At 42.5% G+C, this 13381-nt stretch overlaps 1 protein-coding gene across 1 annotated transcript in view; it reads left to right on the top strand.

Annotated features, from left to right (window-relative positions):
- Positions 1–246: 246 nt before the first annotated feature.
- The window catches only part of LOC126197193 (odorant receptor 43a-like), a 108416-nt gene continuing 95281 nt past the window's right edge, over positions 247–13381 (top strand). The window contains exon 1 of the mRNA XM_049934626.1: positions 247–501. Within this exon, the coding sequence (XP_049790583.1) occupies positions 247–501 (255 nt within the window). The remainder of the gene's footprint in view (positions 502–13381) is intronic.

Consider the following 13381-nt stretch of genomic DNA (forward strand, 5'->3'; position numbering starts at 1 on the left):
TATACAGTGAACAATAGTTGTCCGAGAACTGAACACTATCGAAGGGTAATTTGTTCCCAGTCAGAAAATGGTTCATCATGAGAACTACATGAGTTACCTAAAATCTGAAATTGAAACATCAGCCCTTTTGGATCACCGTGGAAGTATCTTAGTATATAGTGGTGAGGTGGGGAAGCCAAGAAATGGGTAACTGTGTACAGGGTAGAAATTCAGCCTTTTAATTTTCAGAGCAAGAAGTAGCCCGGAATGGAGGACGCCGGCGGCCTGATCGGCCCCAGCCTCGCAGTGCTGCGGCTGATGGGGCTGTGGAGGCCGGCCGCGGCTTCTGGGGGAGCCTGCGGTGGGGCGGCCGCCTCCCTGCCGGGAGCCATCAGCTGCGTGGCCATCGGCCTGCTCTCCCTCTGCTGCGCCTCCAAGCTCTTCATAGACACGCCCACCGAGCTGACGGAGCTCACCGTCTGTGCCTACTTGTTCGTCATAATAACCGCTAACTTTGTCAAGGTAAGACGAAGCAAGGCACCTGCGATACACGACACTCCCTCATAATTATTGAGATCCTTATGAAAACGTAGCACGTCAAAACCATTCCACCTGGTATGCAAGATATGTAAGGCGGGAGAAATACCTCAGGCTTCAAAAGGAAGGTATTACTGCGAACTCCAAAGACAGTAGGTGCTGACAAATATGAATATTACAGTATCCCCATGATTGTAATGTTATTTGCCAATGACCTATGACTCTGGGGCGACCCTAAAGAAGACCTTCAATACCAAAAAATAGCTGAGCACAAAATTACAGAGTGTACGGTCTCGTCTTCAGCTGGGACAAAAATGAGATGGTCATGAAAAGATGTTGGCTAGCAATAGGAAACATTGAAATGGTAGATAAGCAAGTACAGATTACTCATAATTTCAAATACCTTGGCAGTGCTGGCTCTAATACTCGTTGTGTAGACGAAGAAATTTCTCACGTAACTGAAGCTGGTAGTAATTTCTATCAAACAGTTAAAGAAAGCTATTTACTCTTTGACATACGTTTGTAAAACATGGACCATGAGAAATAAAGACATGGATAGAATCCAGGCAGCTGAGATGAGCTTTGTTCGTAGCACGTTCAGAATGACACTGAAATATAGAATCTGATATGAGGAAATCTGAAAACATCTCAAGTTTATAAAAGGTAATAAATAACCTCGCAGTGACTTAGATGTAATGAAAATATGCAGCACATGGATGCTAACAGGCTGCCAGGATTAACGTATGATTTGAATCTCGAAGAAAAAAGACCAAGAGGAAGACCAAGAGCCCGGTAGAAAGATGTCGTGAAATCTGGCGTCAAGCAGAGAGGACATAAAAGGGATGGACAAAAATGTAGAAACACACAAACATGATACCATGCCTAATACGGCGTAGGAAAACCGTTAGCATTCAAAATAGCTTCTAGTCATCTCTGAATCGATAAATACAGCTGCTGTACCGTTTTCAAGACAATCTTAAATAATTCTTTATGCAAAATAGCGACAGACAGAACTAAAAATGATTGAGGTGGTGGATAGGGATCGTGCGCCATTCTCGCCAATGTGGATCACAAAATCTCAAAAATATTGATAGCTGGTAACTGAGGAGGACAGGAGAGACGCAACAATTCATCTTCGTGATCACAAAACTAATCATGCATGATGCCTGTTGTGTGTGCCGGAGCCCCGCGTTTTCGAACATTGCATCACCATTGGGGAAGAAACATCGTACCACAGGATGGATCTAATTAGTCAAAATTGTTACATAACACTTGCAATAATACGATCTTACACCGTAACCGAGGGCACAAAGAAATACCACGATATGGCTGCCCAAGTCCCCATGGAATACCACGACTGACTGCCCAAATCATCATCGAAATCTTGCCTTGTTCCGCACTTTGGACGTAAACTCGTCCTGAAGTTGTAAACAGCATGAAACGAGACATTTGATTTTCTTCCCTTGTTTTATGGCTTCGGCATGATTTCTTCCTGTTGCGGACATTCGCATCACTGATCAGCGTGTTGTTTTGGTGCTGACAGAGTTCGAGAGGGTGACATTCAGTTCTGCAGTAACTTTTGAAGCTGTCAGCCTTTTATTTTTCGTCACAATCTGATGACTGTTCGTTACGGTCGTCCAGCACACACTTCCGTCCGATTTGCGACTTAAGGGATCATGTTATTCCGTTTCTCCCATATACGATGTAAATCTTTGGTACGGTACCTCTTGAAACGCTAAACACTTCGGCTAGTTCGGTTATAGAAGCACCCACCAAACGAGCATCAGCAATTTGCCAGCGTTCAAATTAATATACCTCCGTCAAAATGCACCGAAGACTGCATAGAACACTGTTCTCACCACTACCGACACACGCAAAGTATTAAAGGCATTGCACGGATGCCGTTAGTGGTCAGATGCTATAGCGCCATCTGCAGTATTGACTCGTACCTGCATTTATGTTCAAGTATTTCTAGCGATGTTTCCATTATTTTTGTTCAACACTGTGCATGACACAGCATCGACGAGGTAGGGAAGTTTAAGGATGGTATTTAGTGGAGGGGCCTCACCTGCCGACGCATAAAAAAAGATAACAACGTGGGATACCAAGAAGCTGATTACGATGCAAAGTACAGACACGAATTATTTACAGAAGAATGGAAAGAGTGGTAGAAAGGAAGATCAGTTTCGGAATGTAGGAACACCCCAGACCATCACTCCAGGTTATCGGGCCATTTGGCGGGCAACAATCAGATAGGTATCCCACCACTGTTCGGGGTGTCTTCTGATAAGCCTTTGGCCTGGAATTTCATTGCCTGGATTGCAGTTGTTTCCAGTGATGAGTCCCGGTTCGAAGTGAGCCTTGATGAGCGGGGAAGACATGTCTGGAGACGCCTCAGACAGCGGTGGGAGACCGCCATTAAGGCTCGACAATGAGGACTGATGGTCTGGAGTGCCATTTATTTTCATAATAGGATCCCTTGGGTTATCACCCGCTGCACCCTTACACCACAGCGCTACGTCAATGATATTCTACAACCCGTTTTGTTGCCCTTCATGGAAAGCCATCCTGGGCTTACATTTCAGCAACATAATGCCTGTACTCACACAGCGAGAGTTTCTACTGTTTGTCTTCGTGCTTGCCAAACCCTGCCTTGACCAGAAAAGTCACCGGATCTCTCCCCAGTTGATTATCTAACGCACCATTGATACAGAATTTGGCACGATATTCCTCAGGACATCCAACATCTCTACCAATCAATGCCAAGTCGAATAACTTCTTGGATAAGGGCCAGAGGTAGATCAACACATTATTGACTTACTCAATTTGCGAAATTCCTTCTCTTGAATAGATCATACAACTTTTCTGAAACTGTAATCGTTTATTTGTCTGTACATGTACGTAACATCTACGGGTTTCCCTTCGGTGTGGATAATTCATTCATGGTGAATCGTTTGTTATCTTAGAGTATGTTATAGAGAGAGACCAAAGCTTGACCACAGTATACAGATTCAAATGTATACAGGGTGAGTCACCTAACGTTACCGCTGGATGTATTTCGTAAACCACATCAAATACTGACGAACCGATTCCACAGACCGAAGGTGAGGAGAGGGGCTAGTGTAATTGTTTAATATAAACTATACAAAAATGCACGGAAGTATGTTTTTTAACACAAACCTAAGTTTTTTAAAATGGAACCACGTTAGTTTTGTTAGCACATCTGAACATATAAACAAATACGTAATCAGTGCCGTTTGTTGCATTGTAAAATGTTAATTACATCCGGAGATATTGTAACCTAAAGTTGACGCTTGAGTACCACTCCTCCGCTGTTCGATCGTTTGTATCGGAGAGCACCGAATTACGTAGGGATCCGAAGGGAACGGCGATGGACCTTAGGTACAGAAGAGACTAGAACAGCACAATACGTCCACATGCTAACACCTTTTTATTGGTCTTTTTCACTGACGCACATGTACATTACCATGACGTGGAGGACGCATAAATTGGCTAGCCCGTTCTCTTGATCTTACACCTCTGGACTTCTTTCTGTGGGGTACGTTAAAGGAGAATGTGTACCGTGATGTGCCTACAACCCTAGAGGATATGAAACAACGTATTGTGGCAGCCTGCGGCGACATCACACCAGATGTACTGCGGCGTGTACGACATTCATTACGCCAGAGATTGCAATTGTGTGCAGCAAATTATGGCCACCACATTGAACATCTATTGGCCTCACATGTCGGGACACACTCTATACCACTCCGTAATTGAAAACGGAAACCACGTGTGTACGTGTACCTCACCCCTCATGGTAATGTACATGTGCGTCAGTGAAAAAGACCAATAAAAAGGTGTTAGCATTTGTGCTGTTCCAGTCTCTTCTGTAACTAAGGTCCATCACCGTTCCCTTTGGAGCCCTACGTAATTCGGTGCTCTCCAATACACACGATCGAACAGTGGAGGAGTGGTACTCAAGCGTCAACTTTAGGTTACAATATCTCCGGATGTAACTAACATTTTACAATGCAACAAACGGCACTGATTACGTATTTGTTTATATGTTCAAATGTGCTAGCAAAACTAACGGGGTTCCATTTAAAAAACGTAGGTTTGTGTTAAAAAACATACTTCCGTGCATTTTTTTATGGTTTGTATTAACCAATTACACTAGCCCCTCTCCTCACGTTCGGTCTGTGGAATCGATTCGTCAGTATTTGATGTGGTTTACGAAATATATCTAGCGGTAATGTTAGGTGACTCACCCTGTATAGACTGCAGAAATTATGCTATGATGGAGAGACTTGCGAAATAAACATGGTAGGGCAGAGCAACATGCTTATTTGAATTTGGCACCCTGAAGAAATGGCTGCTCCAAGGAGAGAGGGTTGGCACATCCACATATATTCAAAACCGTGTCTGATGATCAGTGTAGTTGATGATATAAACGAAATTCTCCATTAAAGTTCCTTCCTTTGTAAATTTCATACACTGCTCTTCTTTATCGCTTTAGTTTTCTATGTAAATACTCTGTGGTTTATAGGCGCCGTTTTATAGTAACAGCTGGCCGGTTCTAGTAGCCACCTTGCAGCAGGAGTTCCTCGCTCCCAGGAAGGACAATCGAGCGTACTGCTCGATGCTGCCGTTTGTACCTGGAGTGCGTATCTACATGTAGAATGCTGTCGGTTGCCTCTGTCGTTTATGTAGGACGCGGCCTTAATTAGCGTCATGGAGTGGCCGAATGTAGAGCGTCCGTTAACGGTCGAGCCATATGTTTCTAATGGTCGCTCAGTCAGCGCCACGCAAACTGCGTTCCGTACTCATTGCAATATTGCGCCACAAGGTCGTGTTTGTGGCTGGCAGTCGATAGTTTGACGGGTAAACAACTTTAGAGAAACTGACGATGTGACGAAAAAAAAAAAAAACAACAAAACAAATAAAAATTGAGCATCCTAAACATTGACATGGTTAGGCTGTTTTGCGATCCTCTCAACACTCTGACTGCTACCGTGCAGTTTCTATTGGGCTGTCTGCAAGTTCTTTGAGGCGAATATTTCAGGAAGAACTAATAATTTCATCCGCACAATGAGGTTGTAAGACAGGAACTTTATCCACGCCATTTTGTTGCTCGAGAAAATCTTGTGAGGCGCTTTTTGGCATACCAAACGACACTCTTGTTTTCTTCAGTGATGAGGTTCGCTTCTATCTTATCTGTAAGTAAGCATAACATGCGCTATCGGAGCCCAGATAGCCCCAGAAAAGTTCATCAGGGTACCAAATATTCACAGTGAGTACCTGTTTGGTGTGCACAATCGCTAGGTGGAATAACTGATCAACGGTTTTTTAAGCAAACGAACGGACAATTTCGGTGACTTCTAAGCATTACGTCCACATGATGATGTGGATTATGTATGTTTCCAGCAGAACGGTGCAATGGGACATACAGCCCGTGTGTCGGTGACTCTTTTGCGACAACACTTTCCTGGACGCCTCCTCTCCTTGAGCGGCCGTCCACAATGGCTATCACGGTGGCCTGATTTAGCCTCCTGCCACTATTTTTTTATCGATCCATTTAAAATCAGTTATTTACAACGATCGTCCTAGGACCACGGCTCACGTGAACAACATTCGTCGAGCTGTCACCACCACACTTGTCGATATGCTGGAAAGAGCTAAACGAAACTCATGTTCGATTAACGCAGTGTATTAAGAATAATGGACTCCATCTGAATGATATCATCCTTAAAACTGTAAACATAAAATTTATATGCTGAAACTTTTCGAAGAATAAATACATAGCCGGCCGCTGGTGGCCGAGCGGTTCTGGCGCTACAGTCTGGAACCGCGCGACCGCTACGGTCGCAGGTTCGAATCCTGCCTCGGGCATGGATGTGTGTGTTGTCCTTAGGTTAGTTAGGTTTAAGTAGTTCTAAGTTCTAGGGGACTTATGACCTCAGCAGTTGAGTCCCATAGTGCTCAGAGCCATTTGAACCATTTTTGAATAAATACATATCTGCATTACTTTTTTTAAAGAAATGGCGTTTCTAAATAAGCAAGTTGGTCTGCCCCATCCCATAGATAAGCTGGAACAAACCAGTCTTCGGTCTAAAGATCTCAGGAACAAAAGTGACAGTTTCGATAATCTGCTGAGAGTGAAGGGGAAGCAAGGGTTGGTCCAAAAAGATTCATGCGATTTATTTGCTTTACGAATTTTTCTTAGTCTTCCATTACTATTGTGTTATGTTGATTGTTGTACAAATGACGTTATTAGTCAGCTGTTTCACTCCTTTTTAATAGCCAATCATCAAAGTGAGTGTGTGTGTGTGTGTGTGTGTGTGTTTTGTGGCCGTGGGGTCGGAAAGGCGACTGATCGCACCTGCTAACCGGCGGAATGGGGCTTATCAATAGAATGTGCAAAATATTATTCAAAATAGACTTAATACCTCTTTCTGCTGCAGGCATTATGTCTACTTCTTCAGCGAAACACCCTCCACGAGCTCGTGACTCTACTGGCAGAAGCCAAAAAGAAAAACGTCATCGATGTACAGCACAACGAAGAAATTCGCAGCAGTTACGGACGGACATCTGTCAGGCTTTACCGATACTTGCAGGTGAGGATGGAACATTAGTGCTGTTTCGCGAACGTTCTGTCATCAAACTGCCTGCGACTGGCAGCGGCATGGTTGCACTAAACATGCGAGCAATTCATCAACTTAGCTGTGCTCGATTTTAAACAGACACACCTTACATAAACTGCTCTTTACATTTCTCGCCTGTGTACATATTATCCTAGAATTAAGTCATGAGTAGTTCCCACCCCTGGATCTGACCAAGGTTTTCGGGAAGTTTCGGTTGGTTGTAAGGAAAAATGCTTTAACCAGAACTGTCCTCCAAAATATACCTTATTGGGGAGGGCTCTGCCCCACTACTAACTTGCCTGGAATTTGACAGAATCCTACTCTTCAGTGACCATTACCTGTGCAGCCCACGCTTCCTTTTATAGGCAGAGAATGACAGCCATAGAGCTAGCGGCTTAGCGACTACGGTTACACTATTTCCCGTCAGATAACCGACGTTAACTTGGCTAGCTCTTGGATTGGTGATCCTTCGGGCCTGCTGCGATGTGTTGTTGGTAAGCGGGATGTACTTAGTCCTTGTGAGGCCGACTGAGGAGCAACTTGAATGAGAAGTAGCGACTCAGCTTACGAAAACTGGCAGCGCCCGGGAGAGCGATGTGCTGATGCCCCCCGCCCCGCCTACATATCAGCATCCAGTGAGGCTTGTCGGCTGAGGACGACACAGCAGTCGGTCGGTACCGTTGGACCCTGCGAGCCCTCTTCGCATGGAGTTTATTTTTTAATAACAGGTCGGCCTATATATGCTTCCTGTCAAGATATGTAAAATTTCTCTTAAACATTATCTCCACCGATATCTCCACAAGCTGATTTGGTTGACTCCACTCAAGCCAGTATTTGTAGTACTTCGTAGCTGACAAAATTCGTGCTGTTTATAGAAGTGTTTGATGGCTAAGTAGATGTTTCACGCTCGGTAGTCTAAGGCAGAGCTCGTTTCCTGATCTAGTGAGAGGTTAGCAAAGAGGAATTTCACCCTCGATTCTTCTCTACTAGACCATGTGAAATTGGGATATCATTGTTGAAATGAGTAGGTATGGGTATTTTAGTTACGTTTGCTAGTCTTGTTTAAACTAAAGCTTACGCCACAATTTCTTTTTAAAAATAACTAATGCTACAAATGCTTAAGATAACAACCTACATACGAGCAGCCTGGTAAAGATCTTGCTACTTTCTGCCACTCTATTCTTGGTTTGCCATTTATTCAAAATGGCTCTGAGCACTATGGGACTTAACATCTGAAGTCATCAGTTCCCTAGAACGTAGAACTACTTAAACCCAACTAACCTAAGGACATCACACCCATCGATGCCCGAGGCAGGATTCGAACCTGCGACCGTAGCGGTCGCGCAGTTCCAGACTGAAGCGCCTAGAAGCGCTCGGTCACAGCAGTCGGCTTGCCGTTTATTCCCTTCTACCGTTCTTGTAAGGGTTTTCTCCCTAAATATCTCAAGCCAAGTGTTTGTCAGTCTTCTAAAACACATTGACGGAAGTGTAAAATGTTAAACAATGAAGCATCATTCCGATACTTAGCAAACTTCTGGATCATGTAGTGGGTATTAAATGCGTCTATTTAAAGCAAAGTTGATTTGCATCCTTATGTGACTAGTGTGAAGTTTTAATAGACATCATCTTTAAGATATAAAAGCACGCGTATAAAATTTCGTTTACGTCGCACCACTGTTTCTTGACTCTGGGAATTTTTTCCGCCAGTGTATTCTGGGAGAGCGTTTCAATTTCCGACATTTACCTTACAACCGAAGGAAAACTCCCGAAGAACTTCCTCAGGGTCGGCAGTTGGGAGCTACTTTGTTTTAATCCTGGAACAACATACTTTAGACAAAAAACTCTAGAGCTTAGTGTATATGGAAGTCCGTTGTCTACCAGCACGCAGATTAAAGTCAATGACTTGTTCGAGATATGCAACGTTCCTCTCTCGCTGTCTATTACAGGCGATGTAATGGACAGTGACTGTTTTGAACTGGGCCTCATGAACCGCCTATTTATACATCAGGCGGTGTTATGTCGAACTATCAATGTACGTGACGAGTGGCACTGGAATCCATACGTTCAATGCAGTCCCGTTTCGTTCTCTGTATTACAGTTTAAATCAAGTGTAATGTCTGTCATATCATAACAGAAATTAGGCATCTATAATACATCATATAATCACTGTATAAAACAAATAACTAAATTATGATAAAAGAACAGTATTTAATAGAATCTAACAAGTTTGTGTCTAAAAAACTTACTAGGCACGTGTTTTCTTACAAAAACCTTTTCAAAAACAAGTCTACAATCGTTATACTATACAACAGACTTAATTACTTTATGTTGTAAATATTAAAATACATTTCATAAAAGATGTTGTTTCTGAATATGGTCACTGTTAATACGCACGTTTGGTGTTAGCGTTACCGTATATTATCAGACAATACTTCATACTAGACATATTTATAACACATTAGCTGTAATACACAGTGATGAGCGAAAGAAACTGGTACATCTCCCTAATATCGTGTAGGGCTCCGGCGAGCATCCTGAAGTGCTGCAACACGACGTGTCATGGAATCGACTAATGTCTGAAGTAGTGCTGGAGGGAATTGGCACCATGATTCCAGCAGCGCTGTCCATAAACCCGTACGAGTACGAGAGGGTGGAGATCTCTTCTGAACAGCACGCTGCAAGCCATCCCGGATATACTCAATAATGTTCATGTCTGGGGAGTTTGGTGGCCAGCGGAAGTGTTTAAACTCAGAAGAGCGTTCCTGGAGCCATTCTGTATCAATTCTGGACGTGTGGGGTGTCGCACTGTCCTGCTGGAATTCCCCAAGTCCGTCGGAATGCATAATAGACATGAATGGATGCAGGTGACTAACTGGATGCTAACATACGTGTCACCAGTCAGAGTTGTATCTAGACATATCAGGGGTCCCTTATCACTCCAACTGCACACGCTCCACACCATTAGAGTCTTCACAAGCTCGAACAGTGCCCTGCTGCCATGCAGGGTGCATGGATTCATGAGATTTTCTCCATACCTGTACACGTCCATCCGCTCGATAATATTTGAAACGAGACTCATTGGACCAGGTAAGATGTTTCCAGGCATCAACAATCCAGTGTCGGTGTTGATGGGCTCAGGCGCGGCGAAAAGCTTTGTCACGTGCAGCCATCAGGGATACACGAGAGGGCGTTCGGCTCCGACAGTCCATATCGATGATGTTCCGTTCAATAGTTCGCACACTAACACTTCTTGAAATCTGCAGCAACTTGCGTTGAACGATTCTCTTCATTTGTCGTCGTTTCTGTTATTGCAGGATCTTTTTAGGGCCGCAGGGATGTCGAAGATTTGATGTTTTACCGGGTTCCTGATATTCACGGTACACTCGTGAAATGGTCGTATGGGAAAATCCCCACTTCATCGCTATCTCGGAGACGCTGTGTCCCATGTTCACGCGCCGACAATAACGCCACGTCCAAACTCAGTTAATCGTGATAGCTTGCCACTGTAGCAGCAGTAACCGATGTAACAACTGCACCAGACACTTGTTGTCTTACTTAGGCGTTGCCGACTGAAGCGCCGTATTCTGCCTGTTTACATATCTCTATATTTGAATACACATGCCTATACCAGTTCAAATGGCTCTGAGCACCGTGGGACTTAACATCTGAGGTCATCAGTCCCCTAGAACTTAGAACTACTTAAACCTAACTAACCTAAGGACATCACACACATCCATGCCCGAGGCAGGATTCGAACCTGCGGCCGTAGCGGTCGCGCGGTTCCAGACTGAAGCGCCTAGAACCGTTCGGCCCTATACTAGTGTCTCTGGCGCTTCAGAGTAAAAGTGCATTGTACACTATGATAAATGTCAAATACGAATACGAGATCGGATTTAGAAGGCTTACTTCCAAGAGCTCCTAGGTGCATTTGCCTTTTGACATCTGGTCGTTAGAAAGAATTATCAGATATGATCCAAGAAGTACAAATATATTCATTATCCAAATATCTAAGAGCTCAAACGTAAATGTATGAGCTATAAGATAATCATAACACTGTAATATGTCATAATATTATGCATAATCTACAGCAATAAATCCGTGAAAAAACCATGGTTTTTATCCAATATATTATAATATTTACGACATAAAGGAAAAAACGTACGTTACTTGCGTATTATAGATATATCATTACTTTTATGTTGCAAGATGGATAATCGGTTGCACAACATGATGGTTGTTCAGTTGTTTTTTGAACAGGTTTTATAATAAAATGGGTGCGTAGTAGGTTGTTTCTATTTAAATTTTTTATGTACATCACGACGCATTTCGAGAATTTGTTTTCATCATCGAGCGCAAATAGGTACAATTTTATTTTATGTGATGTTTGTGTTGGTCTGCCACTCTTTCCATGGAGTCGCCTTTTTGTGACTTAAGCACACACATGTAAGCCATCACTCACACTGTTTGCTTCTGTGAAACCAAAATCTGATACGAAGATACAGTGTTATGACAGTAGCTTTACCCGAAGAGTTTGGACGTTGTCAGAGATGTTGTATTTTTCGTGTATTACACTATTCACAGAACGTTCTCACTTATAATTTCCATTGTCACACTAATAATTATTTAAATTATCAATTACATTTGTCTCCTGCTTCACAATATTTTGTTGCAGATATTGAGTGGAATGCATGAATGAATGACCACATACGAAAACTTTGGCTGTCAACAGTAAGTTACACTCGATGAGAAGCAAAGTAATTGCATGAAAAAGTGATACATGATGCAGTTTATTCATATTAGTTGATGTTTCTAGTATAATCTGAGAAATGGCAGCTCTGTCTCTGATTTCACATTCTAGCGAATGGCACATTTGTCAGGATGTGTGCACTGAACCGGCGGTAAATGCGAGAAAACATAGCTGGTAGTAGTAGTAGTAGTAGTAGTAGTAGTAGTAGTAGTAGTAAGGCTTACGGTGTTCGTGACAGGAAAACGCTTTTCAGGGCGATTTTCACAAATCTAAGTTTGGTGTATTTAACTACGACTCTATACAAGTCCTAAATAAATTCCCGAACGCAAGTGCGCTTCAAACGTTCTTGCTAATCATCTAAATGTAATTATTTATTTAAGCAATAAAACAGTGTCGAGTTGTGTTCTTTGCCATAGTTTGTATGAATTTACGTATTAAAGCGATGGTAGAAATGGTAAGGGGCATCCACAGCAGTATGTACGTACTAAATGAAGGTGCTTCCCAAAATTAATTTTGTACTGCGATGATATGTAGGTTAATTTTGAGGTTATTATATTTTATTATTGCCAAAATTGTTAATACAGACCTTACTATCACAATCAATCAATTTGGAACTTTTAAATTTGTGGTTTAAGAATAAAGTTTTAGGTAGAATTTACAATTTTAAAAATATGTCGTTACTGTAGATATAATTGAAGACAGTTCTTACCTTAACTAAAGGTTACATAACATTTACTTGAAGTACCTTATTTCCGAGATTTTATTGAAACTTTGTGCGCAGTTTCGCAAAACACCCTATTTGTCTTGTTTTGTAAATAAAACCGCCTTTTCCTGCTGCCACTTAATTTATTTATCCTAGACACACGCGTTTCGCCTTGTTCTTGTTCTAAGGCATCATCAGTGAGATCTATAACGGTACAGTTTTGTTATTTTTAGATTATTAAACCGTTCACGTGGCGATATTTTATGTAAAAAAGAAATTACTTATGATTTGCTGATATGCGTTTCCTCTCATCTGGTCTGGAGGTCTCACTACCACTTCATTACTGACATACGAGCCTAACTTTGCGTTGTGACCTTCTTCACACTGTTCACCATGTTTCTCCTATTTTGTGGTGTACTATTGTTCTTTTGCCACTCGACGTAACTATTTCGTCGGACACTGCTTTTAACAACGTAAATAGTGCAACTCCACCTTGAGTGCTGCCGAGGCTTCAGCACGTGGAATTTATTTTTGACTTGTAAAGCTTCTTTGAACTCAACGTTTGACGTAGTAAGATCCAGAACATGAACGAAGAGCTTGTTTGCTTCAGTGAGATGGGAGAGGGCCACGCAGTGCTGGACAAGCGAAAATCAAGTGGCAGTAAGGTACACGGACGCAACTTACAGCGTCTGACCTTCTGCTTTGTTTATGATCGTGGCATAACGTAAGCTCGCCGGGAATTGTGCACGTTTAAAGTAAAATTTTGAATTG

Source organism: Schistocerca nitens, chromosome 1 (genome assembly GCF_023898315.1).
Source record: "Schistocerca nitens isolate TAMUIC-IGC-003100 chromosome 1, iqSchNite1.1, whole genome shotgun sequence".
NCBI classification, from domain to species: domain Eukaryota; kingdom Metazoa; phylum Arthropoda; class Insecta; order Orthoptera; family Acrididae; genus Schistocerca; species Schistocerca nitens.